The following is a 21,582-nucleotide window of genomic DNA, read 5'->3' on the forward strand; positions in this document are numbered from 1 at the left end:
CAAGGAAAAAAAATGGTCTGAGACAGAGCTGGTCTTTGATGGGCACCATAACCCAGAGTTGTGTGTGGCCAGAAATGTCCCCATGAGGCTCTGATTGCAACACTGCACACTACAACAATGATTTCTTTCTTGGTTTTAGATAACAATCTTGTTGGGGCAGGGCACGAAGGTTTTTCAGCTTGACATGTTACCGACACCTGAGATGCTGTTTGTGAAAAACAACACGATGGTTATGAAACAGAGGAACTAAGTGAAAGCTAACATGCCTGAGAAAGTGAAGGAAAAAGAGGGCATAAACAAGAGTGACAAATAATTTCCCTGTCTCTGGTGAGCCCATGGTCCTGGGCCACAAGCCCCACGAAATTTCTTCAGCTCCTGGCATCTCCTCTGGCTGTTCCCCTGTGCCCTCCTGTTGTTATAGCTCTGCCGTGTTGAGCAGAGCCGTCACTCACCCTTTATTCTCCTTTTTAATATCAGCACAACACATCTCCATATTCCCTTTTCTGGAGATTATATAGCCCCTGGGAGGGATGAGTTTGCTCAGAAGAGTCACCAGCAGGAAACACCTCCTTTGAAAGTCTGAAATTGCAACAACCACCAGGAAACTTTGCTGTTCTGGTTCTAGCTGCCTTCTCCTACTGACACTTGCAGGGCTTCAGACTTTTCTTCCTTTTGCCAAATCCTCCCTGTCTCACCATGGAGCCATGACCAATGGAAATAAATCACAATTTTAGGAATTTATTTGAATGTTGCTATGAAACACGGCGGCCAGTGAGAGGCTCTATTTGTGCAGTCATCCACAGAGGAAAGAAGACGTTAGCTTTGCTTTGCTTTGAAAAATAACTCTTTCATGTGTAAAGGGCATTTTGGGTTTGGGTGGAAGGCTGCAGCCACTGAAGGGGAGATGAGCTGCAGTGAGATGTTCACTCAGTCGCACAGCCTAACCAAGTAAATTTGCAAATTTTCCTTGAGGTTGTTTAGTGCGTTGCTCAATGCACGTCACATACTGCTGCCAAATGTTCATCCTGGGCTTAGGACTGGATGCATTGTGGGGCAATTAAAGTCAAATATTACCCTCTCCTTCTGGGCCACAAGCAAACACGGCTGTGGGGAAAGGCCAGCAGAGGAAGAATGACATCATGAAACCCAAGAGGGAAAGCAAACACCAAGCCAGCACCATGTTCAGGTCAGCCACTGCACCAGGACAGACTTTCCTCTTTGTGACTTTGATTTCTGTGTTCTCTGCTTGCCCAGCAGGCTTTTATTGGGAAAGCTTTCAAGCACAGGTGTGCTGTACACCACAGCTCACTGCTGCAGAAGGATCTGGTCCTCTCTGCTTTTCCAGTCCTGGTGGTGGCAAATGGAGTCCAACATCCTCACCACCCTGCCCTGATGAAGCAAGTTCCTCATGAGCCAGCAAAAGGCCATTTAGCCTCATGAGCCAGCAAAGGCCATTCAGCCATGCTCTGCCTGCAGCCCTGCATGGCCAGGGCTGGTCCTCATGCTTCTCCTGCTGGGGGTGGGCTCAGAGCTGGCCACCAAACTGTGTCCTTAAAGCAAGGAAGCAACTCATTTCAGGTAGCAAGACTCCTCTCACAACACAGTGGTACTAAAAGAATGGGTGTCTTTTCTTACAGTGGCAAGGAAATTACCCCAACCTGATGTAATTTTTAATATTTTTTAAATCTAAGATGGAACAGTGCTGGTGCCAGTCCCAGTGCCACAGATACAACCTCCTTGGATGCATGCCATTCCATGCCCAGCTGCTTAAAGCACGAAGGTTTGTTAGTGGGCAGGCTGTACACAGGTAGGCAAACTTGCATGCCCACATCCAGGTGTCTGGGATGCATTCCAACAGGATCACTTGTAGGAATCAGTATTGTATGAAAGTGCTGGTAGGATTGGCCCAAAATTTCCCTGCATTGTCTGCTAGCAGCAAAACCGGGTTTTACTGAGTTCCCTTGCTTGACCCCCCAAAGTCAAAGCCAGGGCTGACACCTCACAATGGCTGGTGTGGCTACAAATACACCCACTAACAAATACAGAAGACTGCCCTTCAACCAAAATGGCTACAATTTATTATGAATACAAAACCTGAACTGGCCAAGACTTGCAGCACTATAAAAGCCGCACTATAAAAAAAATGTAAACCTTCCTGGCACTACAAGTCCCAGTGCCTGGAACACTTGGTTTTGCAAAGGACCCTCACAACTGGGAATAAACCCCAAAATTTATCAACTTGTTTATTTATTTTTTTTTGGTAGAAGTAAGTTTCCCATGTTAACAAAAGCAGAATAGTTTTATTTAGTGTTCATCTCACACCTTTGACAGCTGCAGCTGTCAGGCACAGAAGTACAGTATTAAAATAAACTGAACAGAGTTGCTCATTGCAAAAAATCACACTATGCAAACCTGTGGATTGTAACATCAACAGTATAAAATGTAACAAAATTGGAATTTTTAATTTTTTTTAAGCTTTTAAAGATAATAGTCCAGGCTATAAAACTATATAAGCATTGAATAAGAAATGTTAAAGTCAACAAGTCTACAACAGATACATCTTGTAAAAACTCAATAAATTATATATATATTTATAATATCTAGTAACATTTAAAACCATGCACAGTTTTGTACATTTTCTTTTTTCAGTACAGGAAAACTCTTTGCTTCGAGTACTTGGAATGTACACAATTAGCAGACATTTGTAAGAAAATACCAAAAAATTCTCTTTTTTTATTCCAACAAAACAAAAATCTATAGAAATCTACCTTCTCAAACTTCCACTGAAGTAACCTCAAACTATAAATTATTTATTTTAGGATAAGGATTCTGTGGCTCTAAGAAGAAAAAAAATCTTTCAATGAGATGTTGTCATCCTGTTATTCTGAAACATTGATATGCAATATGCACCAGAGAAAAATGAAAAACAAAAAACCCACCCACAAAAAATCCTCAGCCCAAAGATCTTCCACAGTCAGCTTGATCCATGCTAACATTCTTTAGGTCACTCCTGTGCTTTTACACAGCTATCTGGTGTTGAGGAACAAAACAGCATAGCATTCTAAACACCATAAATCAGGCATCACTGGCACTTTCCAATGTGTTAGATGCAAAAGAAATATGCAGCTGTAGCAGCTCTCCTGCAAACAGTGTCACTATTTTGCTCACATGGCATTTCTGAAGCCCAAAATACAACAGTACTGGCAAAGGGGAGAGAAAAAAACCTACCCTGCACCATCCAAAGTCAACATTTCACTTTGCTGCATACTTGTTATTAAATCGACCACAAAGAATACCTTCATTTGAAAATAGAAAAATAAACACCCACACCCCCTTAATGCACAGTGGTTAAACTGATGGAAGAATTCTTGGCCCTGTTTTTCTGAAATGCGTAAAAATCATCTCTCTGCTGCTATTTGTTTGGTTTTAACCACTGTTGATGTATTGAAAAATAAACTTACCTTTGCTCACTGCAATCCAGGATAAACTAATATTTTTTTAATGAATACATATATATATTTATAACATTAAATGTAATTTGTTAAAGGACTGTACATCTATACATTCTTTCAATATTTCCCATAAACACAAAGGAAAAACTTGATTAATATATTTTTTCTCCATTTTAATAAGTTAAAAAAAAACACCCTTAAGTTTGGTGAAATTTAAAGTTTACAGTAACGCTATGCTATTTAAACCAATGAACAGATATGTTAATGTCTATAAATAACTTTACAAATATACATGTTAAGGTACAATTTTTAAAACAAAACTGTGAAGATACAAAACAGACAATCAAAAACATCTTTTCTTTTGCCCAGATCAGTATATCCTAGATTGCAATGCTCGTATTTTGAGACTCTCTCTCAGTACTGCTTTACGTTGCATTAGTATTATACATTCTTTTCTTTCAATATATTTATTTATATATATATACACGATATATTTATAGATATATACACAGATTCTCTGGAATAAACCTTTTTGATATAAGTTAAAGGCTCTTGCCTACAGGTACCCGTAACTTCTTTCTCCAAGTCACTGCATGTAGATGGAGCCAAACCTCTGGCCATGAGGGGTGCATGGAGGAGCTGCTCCCTCCACTCACCCCTGGCAAGCAAGAACAGGCAAACCCCAAAAATGAGATTTATTCCTTTTTTCCCCCCCAGCTGGCTGGTCTCAAAGGTCAGGGTGTGATGCTCTGCTCCCCAGGGACCCCACAGGTCTCTGCCATCCCTGGGCTCTGCTCCTGCCCTGGCACCGACCCGTCGCTCCCAGCCCCGTGCAAGGGCCAAGGCGCTGACACTTCAGATGACTTGACCATCTCTTTTTCACCATTTTTACTTTCATTTCTCCATGACAAATTTGCATTTTACTTAGCTTTGTTCTCTCTTCTTCCAGAAAGGATTCCTTCTATGTAGCTGGGTAGTATGATCGTGAAGCTATAAAAACGACGACAACAAAAATATAGATATTTTTATAAATATATGAATCCCTGCAGGCAACGTGGCTTTTCAGCTCCACCAAAAAGGTTCATGTACAGATTGCATAAGCGAAGAATTTCCACATTCTTGACACTTTTTTTTTGTTTTCTTTTAAAGGAAGTTTTCTTTTTCTCTTTTCTTCGTATTGCAGGCACAGAACGGTTACTGTGGCACTCGGAACGCGGAGGCTGGGAGGTCAGCACCCCCCAGGTTCAACATTCTCCTTAGTAAAGGAAAAATCCCTAACAAAATGGAAAGTAAACAAAAAAAAACCAACCAACCAAACAAACAAACAAAAAATTATCTAGGATAGATCATCTTGGCAAGAGATTAGTTCCTTCAGGCCAAACAGTGCTTCTTGACTTTTCATACAGCAATAGGGGAAAAAAAAATTAAAAAAAAAAAAATTTGAGGAAAAAAAAAAGTTTCTTTTTTTTTTTCTTTTTACCCTGAACAGCTTGTCAACAACACAAATCTCCAGGCACCATCACATAGTTCCACTGGAAGATCCTTCAGTACGGTTTCACGCTCGGCGCCCCGCACTCGTGCCTCCACGGGCACAATGCCCACCCGCCCGTCTGTCCGTCTGTCTGTCCACGTGCCCATGGGTGCTCACGTCCGGATGACGCCGTTGCAGGGCGGGTGCTTGGGCAGGCAGGGCTCATCAGGCAGCAGATCATGTGCAAAGACCGAGTCATCCCCTGAGGAGCAGGTGCTGTGGGTGTCCTGCCCGGCCGGTGAGTACTGCTCGAAGGGCACTGAGAGGTCCAGGTACTCCTGCCAGGGTGACAGACATCAGTGCTGGGGGCCCCCCATGCCAGTGACCAAGTGACCCCCTCCCAAACCCATCAGACCACACTCACATCGGTGGATGTCACAGTGAGGACCCTGTCCAGGTCTTCCACCAGCTGCTTGAAGGTGGGTCGCTGCGAGGGGACGGCATGCCAGCACTCCCGCATGATCATGTACCTGCACATGGGGACATGGCACAGTCACATGTGGCCAAGTGACACCCACCCACCTGCCCATCCGTCTCCAAATCACTGAAGGAACAGCTGTGGCCAATGCAGCTTCAGCCACGGCCAGCTGGGGGGAAGAGGAGGGTTTTGTGGGGCCATGGTCCTCATTACTGATCATCTGATGGTTTTGTGGAGCCATGATCCTCATTAGTGATCATCTGACACATGACCATGCCCCTAGAGCAGGAGGAGGACCTGTCCTGAAGGTGACACACCAGAGCTACACCCCACGTGCCACCTGCCCAGTGAAGGGAGGTGCTGCATGTCACTCAGCAGCCTTGGGCTGAGGAAAGTCTACCTGGAGATGGCCACACCATTTCCCAGTGGGGATGTCCCAACAGCCCAGAACCCTGAGCCCAGTGGGGTGTATTTGGCCTCAGAGGGAATGGGGAGTGCAGCAAGGTCAGCCCCCAGCACACACTCACAAATCATGGGTGCAGTTTGCAGGTTTGTCCATCCGATGGCCTTCCTTCAAGAGCTTGAAGAGTTCCTCAACAGGAATTCCTGGGTATGGAGACCCTCCCAAAGTGAAGATCTCCCATAGTAGCACTCCAAAAGACCAGCTGGAAACCACAGAAAGATCTTTAAAATTCAATGAGGTTTTTTTTCCAAGCCCCCCCCATATCCCATCCCCCTTGCTTGGCTTTATTTCTGTGCAGCCATGCATAGCTAACAAAGTCATCAATAGCATGACTAATTGCCTAGGCCATTTTTACTAGTTACTTGGAGATCTCTGCTGATCCAACTCAATAGCAAAGAAATCCCAGGCACCAAGTCTGAAATTGAAATGAGCATTTAATCAGATAGGTGACAGCCCATCTATCACCGCCAGCTCTTTGTTAGGTCTTCCACCAGCTCCACTGAATGGAACAAATCAAATTATTCATGCACGGCTTCACTGAATTGCAGGCTTGGAACCACAGGCCACTAATTGTGCAAGCTGATACCAAAACTTGCTTGTTACAACACCCATTTCACTGGCCAAGCCGGGGGAAAAATACCCCAACAAAAATCAGCAGAGCACTAATGTTACACACTTCAGTCCTGCAGCTGTGCTCTGGTTAAAAGTCCTTTTTTCAAAACTATCTTTTGCCTTCTTCATTTTCTTTCTAAAAACAGCGATTATCTGTCTCTGTTTCGCTTTCATGCACACTCAGTCTCCCATTCTCTAGCTTTGATTTATCTGTCATGCCCTCTGCAGCATTACCTAAGCAAGGAAAGAATGATTTAAGATCAATAAAAGTCAAAATATCTGAAAAATACAGAAATAGAAAGGATTTGTTTGTCCAATTGTGAGCGGTGAGCTCTGGGGAGAAGGCAGGCTAGCTACAAAAATGCTATTATTGATCAAATATTAAAATAAAAAACTAGTGTATATGTGGAGCTGCTTCAGCCCTTGCAAAATTCAGATGTGTTACTGATTTACATGTAAGGAGTGCTCTGCTGTTTGGTCACTGTGCAGAGGCACTAAAACAGATGAGACAGGATTAGAAAAAATAAAATAAATGAAATGACAAAATTAATCTGAGACTATATTTGTTGAATATTCTTTGATCAATTTTAACAAGAGAGAGAATATTTCAAGCTCATTCCACATACTTGACTGAAGTGTAACAGTCTGGGGCAAATTTTTTTTCTCATTAGGTTTTTTTGGCACAGTATTTTTCAACTGCTGGATGAATCACCTCATCTATAAAGTGGAAAAAATACCTGTCCACTTTCCAGTAATTTTTCAGCAGCTCCCTAGAAACCCTCAGATGAAAGCAACCAACTAACAGCAAAATAAAACCACGTGCGTGAAGATGCAGCTTGGAATAAATTCCTGCACTTTTGCATCCCCAGGCACTCCAGCAGAGAATGTGCCCTGGTCATGCTTAGCGGTACTTTTGTCTGTAAGATACTATAGGTGTTGATTTCCCTGTTGTATTTTTTTTTAAAAAGTGAGGGTTTGCTTACACATCGCTCTGGTGAGTGTAGACCCGGTCAAACAAGGCTTCTGGAGCCATCCATTTCACAGGCAGCCGACCCTGTAATTAGGAAGACAATGGGAACATCCCATCAGCATATTCCCCCAGCCACAATGGCACCATCTGAATCTTCTTTTCTAATCCAGTTTGAAACATTTTCATTAACAACCACATCTGCCTTCCCGGTCACTGGGCAAAGCAGCAGTGGCCATATAAACAGATTAGAGCATTTGATCCCCTGGATCTTCACTGACAATCTCTGCAGTGAATGCTCTCTGTAGAGGACTGTATTTCACTGCCAAGGCAGGTTTAGCATATCAGTGCATCTAAAGCTTTGCATGGGAACAGCATCCAGGGCTCACAGATGCAGTGAACTCTGTGGCAGAGCATGGGACAACATTTTCCATCTCTTTGTCTGGAAAGTAGAGTTGACTCCAAGTCCAAACCCAGTTTAGGCTCAACTTGAAGGGAAACTTCTAAAGAGTGAAGGCAAGGGCCAGGTCCTCTAAGAAACAAATCCTGATCCTGCTGGAGGCTAAAGGAGGAGGTCAGATCCCATCCTACATCAGGGTCAGAAACACAGACTGCCATGTGAGAAATACAAGATGAGAAAGGCTAGATTAATCATAATTCTCTGGGGCTTTTTGTTTGGTCCCTGGAGGGAGACAGAAAGTACTGTTTTTTGTTTGAACCATGATTTGGATATGGAGGAATTTTGTCCTCTCCTCACCCACTGTGGGAGACAACTAGAGATGAGACACAGGCAGGGTATACAAATGGGATTATGCTCTCAGTTGTTCCACACAGCTCAAACAGAGAAAAATCCATCTGATCTGTGATTAAAGTTCCCAAGAATTGTTATTAATTTATGATTAAGAAATCCTGGCAATTAAGGAAGATTTCTGATATGCTATTGAAGTGGACCAGGATGGACATGGTAGACTTCAAACGATTGCTTGGACATTTAAACCCCTTGCAATCCCAGGACCCGCAGGTTCTGCACTGCCCTTAATCTTCCCCTGTCATCTCCTCACTCTGTCCTAATCAGGGTTTTCCCTCAGGGCTCAACATCTGCTGCAGGCTCTGAACCAAGACACAGGGCTTCTTCTCTCAGCCCTTCACTTGTAAATTCATCTCTACAGAAAATATAAACAGCTCCAGGCCTCAGCCCTTGTCTGGGACCATCTTCTCACACTTAGCAGTGGAGTCAAGAAGCTCAGATGCAAAAAAGAGAGAAATACGTGAAAGACAGGTAGATCCAGGTATACAAGAAATGACATTCCTCTGTCAAGGGCTCTGGTGAGACAGAAGTTAGCTCCTTGGGTCGTTTATGAACAGTAGTGGAGCAGACTGGAAAGGGCTCCATTCCTGTTTGGGAGAAACCTGAGTTTCTCTTAGTCTAAAGCATCCTGGTCAGAGCTGAGACCTCACAACCAGCTGCTAGCAGGACCAGGATCTGTCAGGATAAAAACAGATGGTGGACAGACTCCTGGGACCAGCCTATCTACAGTCCCTCACCAGGTGAAGTCCTTGTCAGATTTCTTCCTCCTAAGCCCCTCTAGGAAGGGAGATGTGGGACAAGGGCCTCTTGCTGCAGGGATGACCGAGCCCCCTGCCAGAAGGAGAACTGTGTGTACTTGGCAGCTCTGTACTTACATTGGTGGTTTTCTTGTAATAGTCAATGTTGTGAACGTCTCTAGCGAGGCCAAAATCAGCAATTTTCATCACATTATCTTCAGTGACTAACACGTTCCTGGCTGCCAAGTCGCGATGAATGCACTGTGAAAGGTGAGCAAGCCAATAAATTCGGGCTCGTTAGCTGGAACCAACGGCACCGTGTGGTTTATGAGCTGAGCTGCTGTTTCATTGACTCCCAGGCTCATAAAGCTGTGGGCACTGCTCAGCTCCTGGCTCTGTGTGTCACCACACCACCGTGCCTGCTCAGTGGGAGCCACCTCTTAGCAACACTGAATTGGTGGCCTCAGAGCCGGCATGGCCACGCACGTGCTTTTCCTCTCCAGATGGGATTTAGGGATGAGAAAACCAACTTCCCTCCCCTGGGATGGGCAGCCGCTTTTCTGTGCTGGTTCCCCCAGGAAGGGAAGTGCAGGGTGATGTTTGGGGATCTTCAAATTAAGGTACCCCACTACATCCAAAATGCACAGACTCACAGAATGGTCTGGGTCGCTGGTGCTTTTATAGGCATTTTGTGGGTGCTAATGGTCCTGGCAGGTGACAGCTGTGCAGCTGCATGGTTCAGGAATGCAGCCTGCATACGGGGACTTTGCATATGGATGAAGCCTCCAGCTTCAAAACCCCAAGATACTTCATCCAGCAATATTTGGCCTCTAAAGGGAGAAGCTTGCAATGTTTTGCCTGGGGTTGTCCCACACACAGAGCATTCCCTGCCTTTGAACGCGTGGCTTTGACCAAGGCTTCTACCAAATAAGGTTTCTCAACTCACCTTCTGAGATGCCAAGTACTCCATGCCCCGTGCCACCTGGTAGGCACAGGAAACCAGGTCCTTAAAAGTCAGCTGCTCCTCAGGCAGCTTGCAGGTGTCAAAGGAATAGTCCATGCCAGGTGGGCGCCGTGCCCTGAGGTATTCCCGCAAGTTCCCCTTTGACGCGTATTCCACCAACACGTAGAGTGGTCCTGCAAGGAACAGCACATCAGCATCCAGCAGGGGAAGAGCTGACCACCCAAATCTCATCTGGGCCAGTTTGGGCAGCCAGTGATTACAAAGAAGGGAGGGCCAAATCTGAGCCTCCCACGATCCTGCTACGTACCATCCTGTGTGCAGGCACCGAGGAGGTTAATAATGTTTTTGTGCTTCCCAATCATTTTCATCATTTCCATCTCAGAGACCAGGTCAGAAAGGTCTTTGTCTGTGGCATCATCTGGACAAAGTAGAGGAGGAAAACAAAAAAATGTCAGGAAGAAAATGAGTGTTTAGGGGTATAGTTACAACTGCTGTGCAGCCATGTGGGGCTTTGATGGGGAAACAGTTCTCAGATTATGGAAGTATTTGGCTTTATTCTACTTTGGAAAGAAGAATCAAAATAAAAACAAAACCTACTACCACGGCAACAAAAAAAGACAAAAGAACATATAAGTGGAGGTAAATGTTCATATGGAAATCAATAATGCCTTTTGTCTTCTGTTTCATCCTCACAAGTATTAAAGAAAAAAAATTCACATTTTGGTACCTGGTACCTGCTCTTCAGATAGTGTCTGTCCCTCAGTTCTAGGGGACAGCAGTTAACGATGGTGGAAGGTCAGGGCTGGGAGGGAATGTATTTTTTGGATGAAAAGTTGCAATTTCTCTACAAAAATAGAAAAATCTATCTACAAAAGTAGAAAAATTGGCAAAACCTCCCCAAAGGAATGTTTTGGTTTGGAAAGATGGAAATGCTCCTAACTTCCAAAACCAGCTTCAGAAAAGACCGAGGGAAGTGTAAATGTACCAAACCTGTTTCAGATAAGAAATGAAGGAAATGTAAATTAACCAAACCCATTTCTCATAAGAAATATTATTTTTTTTACCCAATGTCCCCCCATGTAACCTCAAGCCCAGGCTTCCTCACTGTCCTGCTTGCTCCAGGTGAACTCCTCAGCTGTCTGTGGATACTGTGCCTGGGGGCAGGATGGGAAACGGAGACTTATCCAGAGGAGCCCACTGAATCCCCCATTTCTGTCTCCCTTTAACTTCTCAGGTGTCTGGGACAAAGCTTCCTCAATGAAAAAGTTCCTCAAGAAGGAGTTTGTCAGCTGAAATTCCGCAAACTCCATCTGAGATTGCTGCACAAGCTTTTGGTAGAACAGGCAGCACTAGTTAGGGGAGGAGTAAGGAGTAGGCTGATTCATGGAGCTGGCTAGAAGTGAGGGGGATTCCCCTTCTTGTCAGGGATGCTATTACCCCCTGGCAGAGAACTGGGTTAATTCCCAGTCCCTCTTCCTGATGGGATTTGCACTTTTGCCTGCTCTCCAGGGACAGCCCTCACCCCCAGGCTATGTGGGTAAAGGGAAGGAGAGGCTGTTCCTGCTTTCTTCTGTTTGTATCTAGTTTGAATAAAAGACTTAAAAGAGAGGCAGAGAGGAAATCCCAGTACAATATGCTGTTCGGTCCTCTGTGGACTTCCCATACCTTTCAGCATCTTGACAGCAACTGTGATGGCCTTGTTTGGCTTGTCCTTATCAATCCCAATGGCTTCTGCCATCACCACTTGGCCAAAGCAGCCCTCGCCAAGCGGCTTCCCCAGGGTCAGGCTGGAGGGAGGAACAGACAGGAATGTTAGGGGGCCCTGGTGTGGGGACACTCCGAGCAGGCACAGAGACCCCAGCCCGCGGCTCTGACTGACCGAGAGCGTGTCAATTCCCACTTGGGATCTGGAGGCAGTTCCAGCTCGGAGACGTTGGCCAGCATGGGCCCGTCGCTGGAGGAGAGGCGCGTGATCCGGACCAGTGGCGTGTTGGAATTCATGGAAGAGTTGGACTCCAGCGACACCTGCTTGGGTAGAGCAAATGAAGTGTTATTGCCAACTGTATCTCCAGGCCAGGCCATGGCTGAGATGGATCACTGAGGAGGTTTGAGCTCTCTGGGCCTATGGACAGATTTCTGGGAATTTCTAACTGGGAAATGCCCCCACCCTTGCAGAAATCCACTCCTTTAGGCATTTGTGGTCAAGTGTTTAGCAGATGGAAAAGAGGGACAGGTCAGCCAGTGCCCTCCAGTATGAGGAGGTGTAACCCATCCAGTTTTGTTGCATCTCCACAGCCCATACAGGCTATGAAGTGACTTCTCCATCCTGGCACTGTCAATGCCCACTGGGAGCTTGCAGCCAAAGCTTGAAATCTGTACTGTACCCCTCACTGTGGGGTTTCACATGCTGTCTTTTGGTCCTGCCCCTCTGCAATTTCATGCAGCAGAACATCTCTAACTTCACAGAGGACCTTTGCCACCATCACAGGAACAGCTCTGGGCTCATCAGTGACATCTGTGAAAGCAGGAATGAGCACAACCAGTGCTTTTTCTCCCCAAATCCCCACTCCTCCAGGGAGCCTGGACTGGACTTCCCCTGCCAGATGTGTTTTCTGTGGCACTCACAGCTGCACTGCCAAAACCTCTTGGACAAGGCAAACAGCAGTGGGGGCTGCTCACGAACCAGTCAGCTGCCACCTCTGCCAAAGCTCCATGGGCATAGAAACAAATAAAATATTATTTATTTTACACTTCTAGGCTGCAGCCAAATTATGTCCCTCTTGGGCAATGTTTTTTTGGTGGAGCTTCTCACCTAGAGAGAGAATTTCAAAGAGATGGAGGAGGAAAAAAAAACCAAGGAGGGATACCATAGAGGGGAATAGGAATCTTGTATCTACTTTCTGTTACCTGTCTCTTGAGTGGGAATTTGGAGACTTTCTGAACAGTGGGGGTATTCATGGCTTTTTTGTTTGGCATTTTCATCCTCCAGACAATCACCAAGACCAGCACCAGGAGAAGGAGGAAAAAGCCAGTGCCATAACTGAGAATGCCAGTGTACACTGATCCCGAATCATCCATCTCCATGAGCTCCTCGGCTGCAGGGTGACAAGAGATGGCAGTCAGGACAGGCTGGGCAGCTGCCCACACACAACTACACACATACAGCACAGGGAATCTGGGCAGAACTTGTTCAGCTATGTCAGTGTCAGTGACTTTAGTGAGGGACTCTCCCAGGCCAGTGGTTTTCCACCTGCAGCTGTAGCTAAAACATTAGTTCAGTTTGCCCTTTTTGGGGTCATTTTACTTTGGGTTTTAAGAGCCCCCAGCCCACAGATTGAAAACCACTGCTCTAGGCTGAAGGATCTTCACATGTCTGTGCTGTCCCTCTGACCAAGATCTTGCTCTCTCCACAAACCCACACAAGGTGGCTGGGATGCCTTGGATGTGCAGGACTGGGTTTGCTGCACTTTGCTGATTCAGATTCTCCAACAAACATTTCCACCAGACCAGTGCCTGCCCTGAGGGACCAAGGGGCTTGAACAGCACCCAGCAGTGAGGATGAAAGTCTCACAGGGAGAAAGTCTCAAGGGAAAAATCTGCTTAATTATTTAATGAAAACTTAGTTCTGTTGGGAAGAGGCTGGAAGGTCTGTCCCAGAGAGGTGGCATAGCCAGGAGGGTGATGGCATGAGCCCATCAGCAGTGGCTACCTGCTTGCAAGGCTTCTTAGAGACCAGCATAGGTCAGCTGTGTTTTCCCCCTTGTTCCTTTCAGGACAGGCATGTTGACCAGAGGAAGGAGGCACAGTGGGACTGATTTTCTGTCCCCCAAAGGTGTGCTGGCATCAGAGGGACAGTCAGCAGTGGGAAGCTTTATGATGAAGTCATGCTGGTGTGGTTTGCTCAGGAATGGGTCGTGTCCATTGCTGAGCAGTCCCTTCAGCAAGCAGCAGGAGCCTTTCCCTGGCAGCAGCAGGCTCTGTTTCAAGTGTTTGGTGGCAGAGCCCAGGAGGACATGGAGAAAGGGCTATTGGTGACATTTGGGGCTGCTCCAGCCTGTGTGCCAGCTGTGAAGGGCCTGATCCTGCCAATGGCCGTCTCCTCCCACATGACAGGATACCAGATTTCCTGGGATCAGGCACTGTGGTTGGCACTGCAGCTGCCTTGCCCTCTGCTCTGTCCCTCCTCCTGTAGCATGGACAGGGCATTGCAAGCTGAAGTTCCCCAGGTGGGCTGTATCCTGCACCCCTCTCTGTGGGGGCCTGCTGCTGCTCAGACAGCTGTCCTTCACTGCATCTGACTTCAAAATAAAGTTCTACTTTTTGATTTTTGGTCAGTTTTCTCCTGCATATTTTTTGCTTAAATAAGAGATGTGAAATCATAAACTGTAAAAGCAGAGTGTGAGTCAGATGAGACAATATCATGATATTCTGAAAATAACAGAGAAATTAGTCTTCTAACCAAAGGAAATGTTTTCTCATCCAGTGGATGTCAGAAACAGAAACAGGATCAGATCAGCTATTACAGAGCTGGCAAATAAACAGAAAAGATCAGCAGATCCCACTGGCAGCAGGGCTGGGCAAGGAGGAGACCTTCTCAAGCCCCAGTAAAAGTGATTACATCCAAATCACCCGCACAGATAAAGTCAAGATTAGAAATGCCAAAGTTCCCAGTTCCTAAACACATCCTGAGATGGATGTGTTGTGAGATGGACCCAAATGTGGTCATGACTGGGTAAATCAAAGTGGGCTCTTCAGGATTTTGGGTGCCTTTTCAGTAGGGGGGTATTGAACATACCCAAGGTTTGCTTCTGCACTGTCTGCAAGGCACAGCACCTATGAGATTCAATGTGAATATTGCTGGTACTTCCCTGGACCATGCTCAAGCCGGCCCTGCAGCCAGAGGCAGATTCAGCAGGTGAAGGGGGCAGCACACCTCATTCCCCCTTTTGCAGAACAGCTCTCTCTGTCGCACATTCTGTGCTGGCTTCATTGTCAGTAAGAGCTTTGCACATGAAAGGACCACAAAATTGAGGTCACTCCGGCCTCGGGTTTCAAGCCCACTGCAGCTTTCATCGATCCCAGCTGGAGCAGGCAGCATGCAATGCCCCTGGGAGTCAGGACTCCTGTGCTCTGCCTACAGATGACTCTCCTTGACCTTCTGTTTGAGATCACTATCTTGGCCTGCTCATCCATGAAGTGGAAATAATGCTACAGGCAGGGAAGGGTGTGCTCACACCAGACACTTATGCATCTAATTTTAGGTTAAGATATGAGGTCAGACAGAAAGGATCCTTCATAAGATGATCCACAGTTCATGTCCAATTTAGGTGCCCTGGATCATCTGATGGGGAGGTTTTCTTCTCCCACTGTCAGTGTAAGAAGACAAAGCTCCTTATTTTGGCACTTAACAGCCCTAAGAAAGAGGCTGTTAATACCTCCCTGTTATTAGACAGGAAAAAAAATTCTGTGCATTTTATTGTATCATTACTGCAATAATTTAAATTTAGAGATGCAATGCAAAAAGAGTCAGCTGCAAGTATGCAACAGGGGTCTGCAGCAAATCCCAGAGAAGAGACCTCTCTGGAAAACACCCCTGCTGTAGCCTCTGGGAACTTGGCATTTCCAAAGCAAAACATCCTGGAGAGGGAGGGAGAGGCCAGCACAGAAGGAAATACCTGGTAGCACCGTCAGCCAAGCAGAGTGATGTGAGAACCCAATAGAATTCCCTGCGAGACAAGTATATTCCCCAGCATCCTCAAAAGTAACATTTCGCAAGTACAGAATCTCTAGCTCCTTATCCGTTGTGTTAACACCTGCCGTCTAGGGGGAAAAAAAACACACACATATAGAAAGAGGGAAAACAGAGAATAAGCCACATTCCCAGCAAGTGTGAGGACACCACAGGCAAATTTCAAAAGCAGATTAAGGTGGTTCTTTTCTTTTTTTATTATTATTTTCCAATGGCCCATCTTCCGCATTTATTTATTCATTCCCCTCTGCAACCTGTAGTCAAAAGCAAAAACAAAAAAAAAGTTCCCTTCACCAGGTTCTTACTCTGTCCCACTAAAGAAGCATGCAAGCAAAAGCATCCAAATGAAAAATTGCCCCCACAATATTGACTGGCTTTGGGTTAGTGAGGTGAGTACAGGAGTGGGGAAAGAGAGATGGGAAACGAGGACAGTCAGAAAGAAAGGGGGAAGGAGGGGAGATGTAGTGGGGAAAGATTCAAGTGCTGATCAGAGGAATATACAAACATTATGGTTCATGAGTTCATTGAAAATATAGAACTCTAGAATTTTTTAGAATTTCTTCAGTGGGCATCTCAAATCCATATATTGATTACACAGACCTTGACACTGCAGTAAAAATCTGGCTGATAACCAAAGGGTGCCTGTCAGGAACTTTCCTGCAGTGGTACTGAATAATACAGCAGTCAAACCCTCTAGGCTGGAGTCAAACCCCAGAGCCCATGAGACTGGTTCTCCTCTCTAGTTAACATGTTTGCTTGCATGAGCCAATATTGATATTTATTTCTCCATTACTTCTCCAAAGGACAAAACTGATTAACTCAGTTTTGTAGGTGAAAACTCAAAACAGTTTGGTTTTCCAGAGCTTGGAACATCACAGGTCATTAACATGCAATTCTGTTATCAGCACTCAATTGTAAAGAAAGGAAAGGAAAGGAATAAAAGTATGAAAAGTTGATAGGAAAATTTGACAGTCATTTTATTGTGGGAATTTTTCCATGGCGATTGCTGTATAGGCGTTACAGTCTTGTAAAAAAAAATTAGCAAGAAAATAAGATAAAGCCATTCAGCGTCAGTTGACAGGGTATAATACAAAATGAATAGTAATTTTAATCACTAGATTCTTAAAAATGTTATAGCTCATTCTTGCAGTTGCCAGGGCCTTGGGACAGAGTCTGTGGTTTACCTGGTTTTGGTTTGCGAATGTGGAGCCAAAATGGCTTTTCGGCTATGCCTACGAAATTGTTGGCTCTACACAGATATTCTCCTTCATCTTGTTCTGTCACATTGAACAGATTTAGGTTAGCATCGGCTTCAGCGTTTTTACTGATCCAAGACTGCAGGAATAGACAGAAACCTGAACTTCAGTAAACCAAACAATAGCTGCACGGCACCTACATCAGCTAGGATTGACTGCACGGCTGTGGTGACATCCCCGGCTCACGCTGGGCTGGGACACCTCACCCATCACCTGGCTGGTGAAAAGAAGCTGCCTTTGGCCCCCAAACCAGCTGCAGGTGAACTCCCTTCCCTTCACACATGCCATTTCTTTGTAAAAACAGACCAGTTTGCCCCTTCTCCATCTGACAGCACTCAAAGGCTCATGGTTTCTGAATAACTCCGCAGACAGGAGCACCAGAGAGAGGGCTTAAAGCAGAGATTTTTGTTTGCAACCCGGCTCAGCAAATACTGTTTCAATTATCAGATTCCAAAATAGAATTTGGAAACAAAATATAAGCAGTGGCGGTCTGAAACTTGCTGCTGACTTTGCCTTTCAGAAATTAGCTGTAATTTTTTCCACTGCTTATAGGAGCCTCTTCTTTACTAAATAAAGTGGTGTACATAAATCAAACCAACTTCAGACTTTTAAGCAATGGGTTTATTTCTCTTCTTCTATGCTGCCACAACAGCACACCAGCTTTTTCCCTAAACACCAAACAGTTGTTTTTATTTTGGCTGAAAATGCATAACTGTTTTAAGTGGCTTCAGAAGAAGCTTCAGTTCTGGAAATGAAAATAAAGCAAATGTCTTCTCTGTTTTGGTCTTACACTCTCCAGCCCAGGCTTGATGCCTTTCGTTTCCAAGCCTGATCCTGCCAATATGACTTGCAGCTCATTAAAATCATTGGGGCAGCCAGCTCTGATAGGTTATTAGGAACTGAACCCAGAGGAGGCACCAGAGAGGAGCCCCAGTGTCCATGTCTGATGACCAACACCACCAGTTTTGACCTGAGCTCATCTCCAAGGCTTACGTGCAAGTCTGTGTGCCCTGACTAGTGGGGAAACGTGCCTGCCTGCTGCTGCTGCCTTGTTTATAATAAAACCAGGCATGTTTCAATGCAGAATGTACTATTTAGCTTTTGACAAAGCTTGGGCACAGTGTTGCCAGCCCCCCTCTGTAACTGGAATGCATTTAGTGCTCTTCTGCAAAGAAAAAGGGGTTTTCTTTGATCACAAATTAGCTCAGGCTTTCAGGAACTGATGCAGGTGATGGCTTGGTTTTGTCAGGCTGTTTGAAAAATGGTTTGAAAGTACAGCATTCAACTTATCCATCTGGACTTGGGTGGGGTTTGACACCCCCTCACCCTCCCCTTTAGATGTAGGGGAGGAATTTCACATGCTGGGCACCTCTCTGTCTCCCTTGCTGCGACGGAGCATGGGATATTCCCCACACTTAAACTGCCCCAAAGCAGCTCCTACACTCCACAAAATCTCCTGAAAGCAGGAGGGAAGGGCAGGCTGATAAAAAAGCCTTATCTCCCTCCCAGGGCAGGAGAGAGCAGTTCTGTGGGCAGGGGGTCTGTTAACAGCATCCTTGCCCTGCCAGGATGCTGGGGCAAGGCAGCAGCACTGCCTGGCATGAGGGAAACAGCTCCATAACACCAATGGACAGCCCTGAGACCACAGCAAGATCATTTTATCACATCTTTACATATAGAAAACAAGCACACCACATTTAAAAAGGCAAAGAAAAAAAAAATCCCTGCAAAGCTGGGCCTGACACAGCTCTATGGAGGCCCAGGACTGGCGCACAAAAGATGCATCCCAAAATGGAAATGCTCCGTGCCCCAGCGCTGATGCCGGCATTAACACAATTCAAAGCATTCCTGATTAACCAGAAGTAGTAAATAGACGTGTGCTGGTCCTATTCAGCAAAAAAACATAAAACCAAACAAAACTTGTGCTTTCAAACGCCTGCCTGTGCTCCCCTTCGAGGAATGCGGAGCCTTTGCCGTCCACAGAAGAGGAGGTATTTGGCAATTCTAATTACCCACCCACCCCGGTGCTGCTCCAACTTAATTTTAAAACACTGTTTATAAGGACTATTTATATGTTCTCTGCCACAGTAAAGCAAAATGGGGGCTTGTGCTTGTGACACAAGGCACTGTTCACAGCCACTTCGCAAACTTCCAAAAGGTAGCACTTTATCCCACAGGGACCACACACGGAGCTCGGAGACTATATGAGATGGCATGTGACACAACCAGCTATTCAGAGCTTGGTGCTGGGCTGTGAAACCAGGGGGAAATTCAAATATGCATAATTCAAACACATTTGGAGAGGTGGCGAGGAATAAGAAGTTTTCTAAGCTCGCGAGAAGCACATGTTGCCAGTCCTGCAGAACTGTCTCCAACCATTCCTTCCAACCAATCTGTTATTTCAATCTGTGTAATTATTTCCAGGGTCTCTGGCTTTTATTATAATGTATCTGGCTGCGTTACAGTTTTGTAGATACTGTCTGATAAGTGGTGGTTGTTTTTTTTTCAAACTTCATACAAAGAGAAGAAGGGTGTGTGCAGCAGGATGTGCACAGGGAATGTCCACACACAGGACAGCCTCAGCTTGAAGCTGCATATACAAAATCTGCTTTCAGCACTAACTGCAGAGCCAGAAAAACTCCATTTGGCTCTATATATTTTAATAAAAACCACCACATGATGCCTTTAACTGTTTTTTTTTTAAGTATTTTAGAAGTCCAATGTGCTTCTCACTCCCTATTCCCTGCTTTTATATTTACATTGGTTGAGGGGAACCAAATCCCCTGGCTTTGTTGCCTTTCAAGAAAGCATTTTAACAAAGTAAAGTCTTGCTATGTACTTTTTGCTCAATTGAAAAAAAAAAAAAGGCTTTTCTGAGCATTGATAACAGCAATGTTCACAAATTTAGTGGCTGGAACAAGATTACATTGGCTCTCAGGTGCTGGTAGTTCAGCATTATTTGGTATGTGCATGCTGCAATGTGCTTACTTGGAAAAGGAAGAATGTGTTTTAGTTGGGAGACTTTTATTTTAATAAACCCTGAAAATACCTCCATTGAAGCTGTGGAAAAAAAAAAAAAAAAGGGTATTTTTACAATTTTAGGCCAAATGCAATCTGACAGCTCTTTCATTAGGCTGCATTTCTCACAATTGCCTCAGCTCTTACAACTTTGCTTATCTGTGCCACCACAGTAGTATTGTTATCTCTGGCAAACAGAAGAGTTTGGAATATCGATTTCAGGACATTTTTGCTGTATCCCCTCCAAAAAGAAGAGCAATCCACTGGGCAGGCTTACAGAAGGACTGCCCTGAGGGTGAGAAGGAGGAGCTTGTACCAACCTTCAGCACTGTGACATAGGGGGTTCCATCGGGTCCGTACTTGCTGCCATTGACTTCCACGTGTTTCAGCCACTGGATGTGAGGCTGGGCATCGCTGTAGACCTTGCAGTGAAATTCCACATTGCTCCCCACCACCACAGTCTGGTTGGCAGGGAGCCCTGCTTGCAGGATTGGTCGGTGGGGTGACCTTTCTGAAAAACAGAAAAGAGGGGAAATCCTAATTTACTTGCCTTATTTTTCCCCCAGCAAGTATTCTCCTCTGAAATGTTAATCTTCTGGCTTTTCAGGGGAAAGGGCACAAATTAGGGTGTCCTGATCACTGCTCTACCCAGGGCTTCTCAAGCCAGATGGGGAAGGACCACCTGGGAAGGGAGGTGGCATTTCAGCCCTCCCATTCCTTCTCTGGCCCTCTGCAGACCCACTAAGTAATTTACTGATCACAGATGTGAGCCCAAATTGTTGGCCAAAAAGAAGCTTGTTCTGGTTTTAGAAGACACACAATCCAACACTTAGGGAAAGAAACCAAGCTCCTGCTTCCCATATCCTATCAGGCAGCTATTCCACAGAGCCACAGATGAGCTGTTGAGGGAAAGCAGAGGGGTCTCACCTAGCACATCGAGCTGGTAGGTGTGCCTGATGTTGCCATATTTGTTCTCCACGACGCAGGTGTAATTCCCTCGGTCTGACGGCACGACGCTCTCCATCACCAGGCTCCACTGCTGGTGGCGCAGCTGGGAGAAGAAATCAAAACACTTAAAGACCTTGCAAACCAATGAAAAATCACTGAGCTTCCACACACTCGGGCCCCAGAGGAAGCCCGAACATCATAAGGACCCGTGTATAAGGTTAATTACAGGAAAAGGAGAAAGTTTTTGACAGAAAGAGCCATAAAGTTCTGTAATGGTCTGCCCGGGGAGGTGGTGGAGTCACCATCCCAGAAAAGACTGGATGTGGCCATGGGTGCCATCGTTTAATTGAGACGTTAGGGCATGGGTTGGACTCGATGATCTTTAACGTCTCTTCCAGTCCAGTGATTCTGTGAATTCTGTCAAGTCTTAGTGAGAAAAGGCATTAAGACCAATGCAAAAATTATGCAACACAATGTAACACATTGAGATTTCAATGGGGAGTTCCATGTTTCCACAATAATCACAATAACAAAGCCAGCTGACAACTGAATGTGGCACCTCCCACTAGATAATGACTTCAACAGGCATCATATAGGATCTATATTTTATGTATTTTATATATTTTATTATTCTGAGCTGTATTTTAAAATGTGTGTGC

At 45.3% G+C, this 21,582-nt stretch overlaps 1 protein-coding gene across 1 annotated transcript in view; it reads right to left on the bottom strand.

Annotated features, from left to right (window-relative positions):
* Positions 1–2,241: 2,241 nt before the first annotated feature.
* Positions 2,242–21,582, bottom strand: part of FGFR3 (fibroblast growth factor receptor 3) — a 55,083-nt gene continuing 35,742 nt past the window's right edge. Inside the window, exons 6-18 of the mRNA XM_058804128.1 lie at positions 20,903–21,026; positions 20,296–20,486; positions 15,628–15,772; positions 12,860–13,047; positions 11,832–11,977; positions 11,618–11,739; positions 10,260–10,370; positions 9,935–10,125; positions 9,127–9,249; positions 7,460–7,530; positions 5,929–6,066; positions 5,348–5,453; positions 2,242–5,261 (exon numbers count right to left, since the gene is read on the bottom strand). Of these exons, the coding sequence (XP_058660111.1) occupies positions 5,097–5,261; positions 5,348–5,453; positions 5,929–6,066; positions 7,460–7,530; positions 9,127–9,249; positions 9,935–10,125; positions 10,260–10,370; positions 11,618–11,739; positions 11,832–11,977; positions 12,860–13,047; positions 15,628–15,772; positions 20,296–20,486; positions 20,903–21,026 (1,821 nt within the window). The 3' untranslated portion in view covers positions 2,242–5,096. The remainder of the gene's footprint in view (positions 5,262–5,347; positions 5,454–5,928; positions 6,067–7,459; positions 7,531–9,126; positions 9,250–9,934; positions 10,126–10,259; positions 10,371–11,617; positions 11,740–11,831; positions 11,978–12,859; positions 13,048–15,627; positions 15,773–20,295; positions 20,487–20,902; positions 21,027–21,582) is intronic.

Source organism: Ammospiza caudacuta, chromosome 4 (assembly GCF_027887145.1).
Source record: "Ammospiza caudacuta isolate bAmmCau1 chromosome 4, bAmmCau1.pri, whole genome shotgun sequence".
Lineage (NCBI taxonomy): Eukaryota > Metazoa > Chordata > Aves > Passeriformes > Passerellidae > Ammospiza > Ammospiza caudacuta.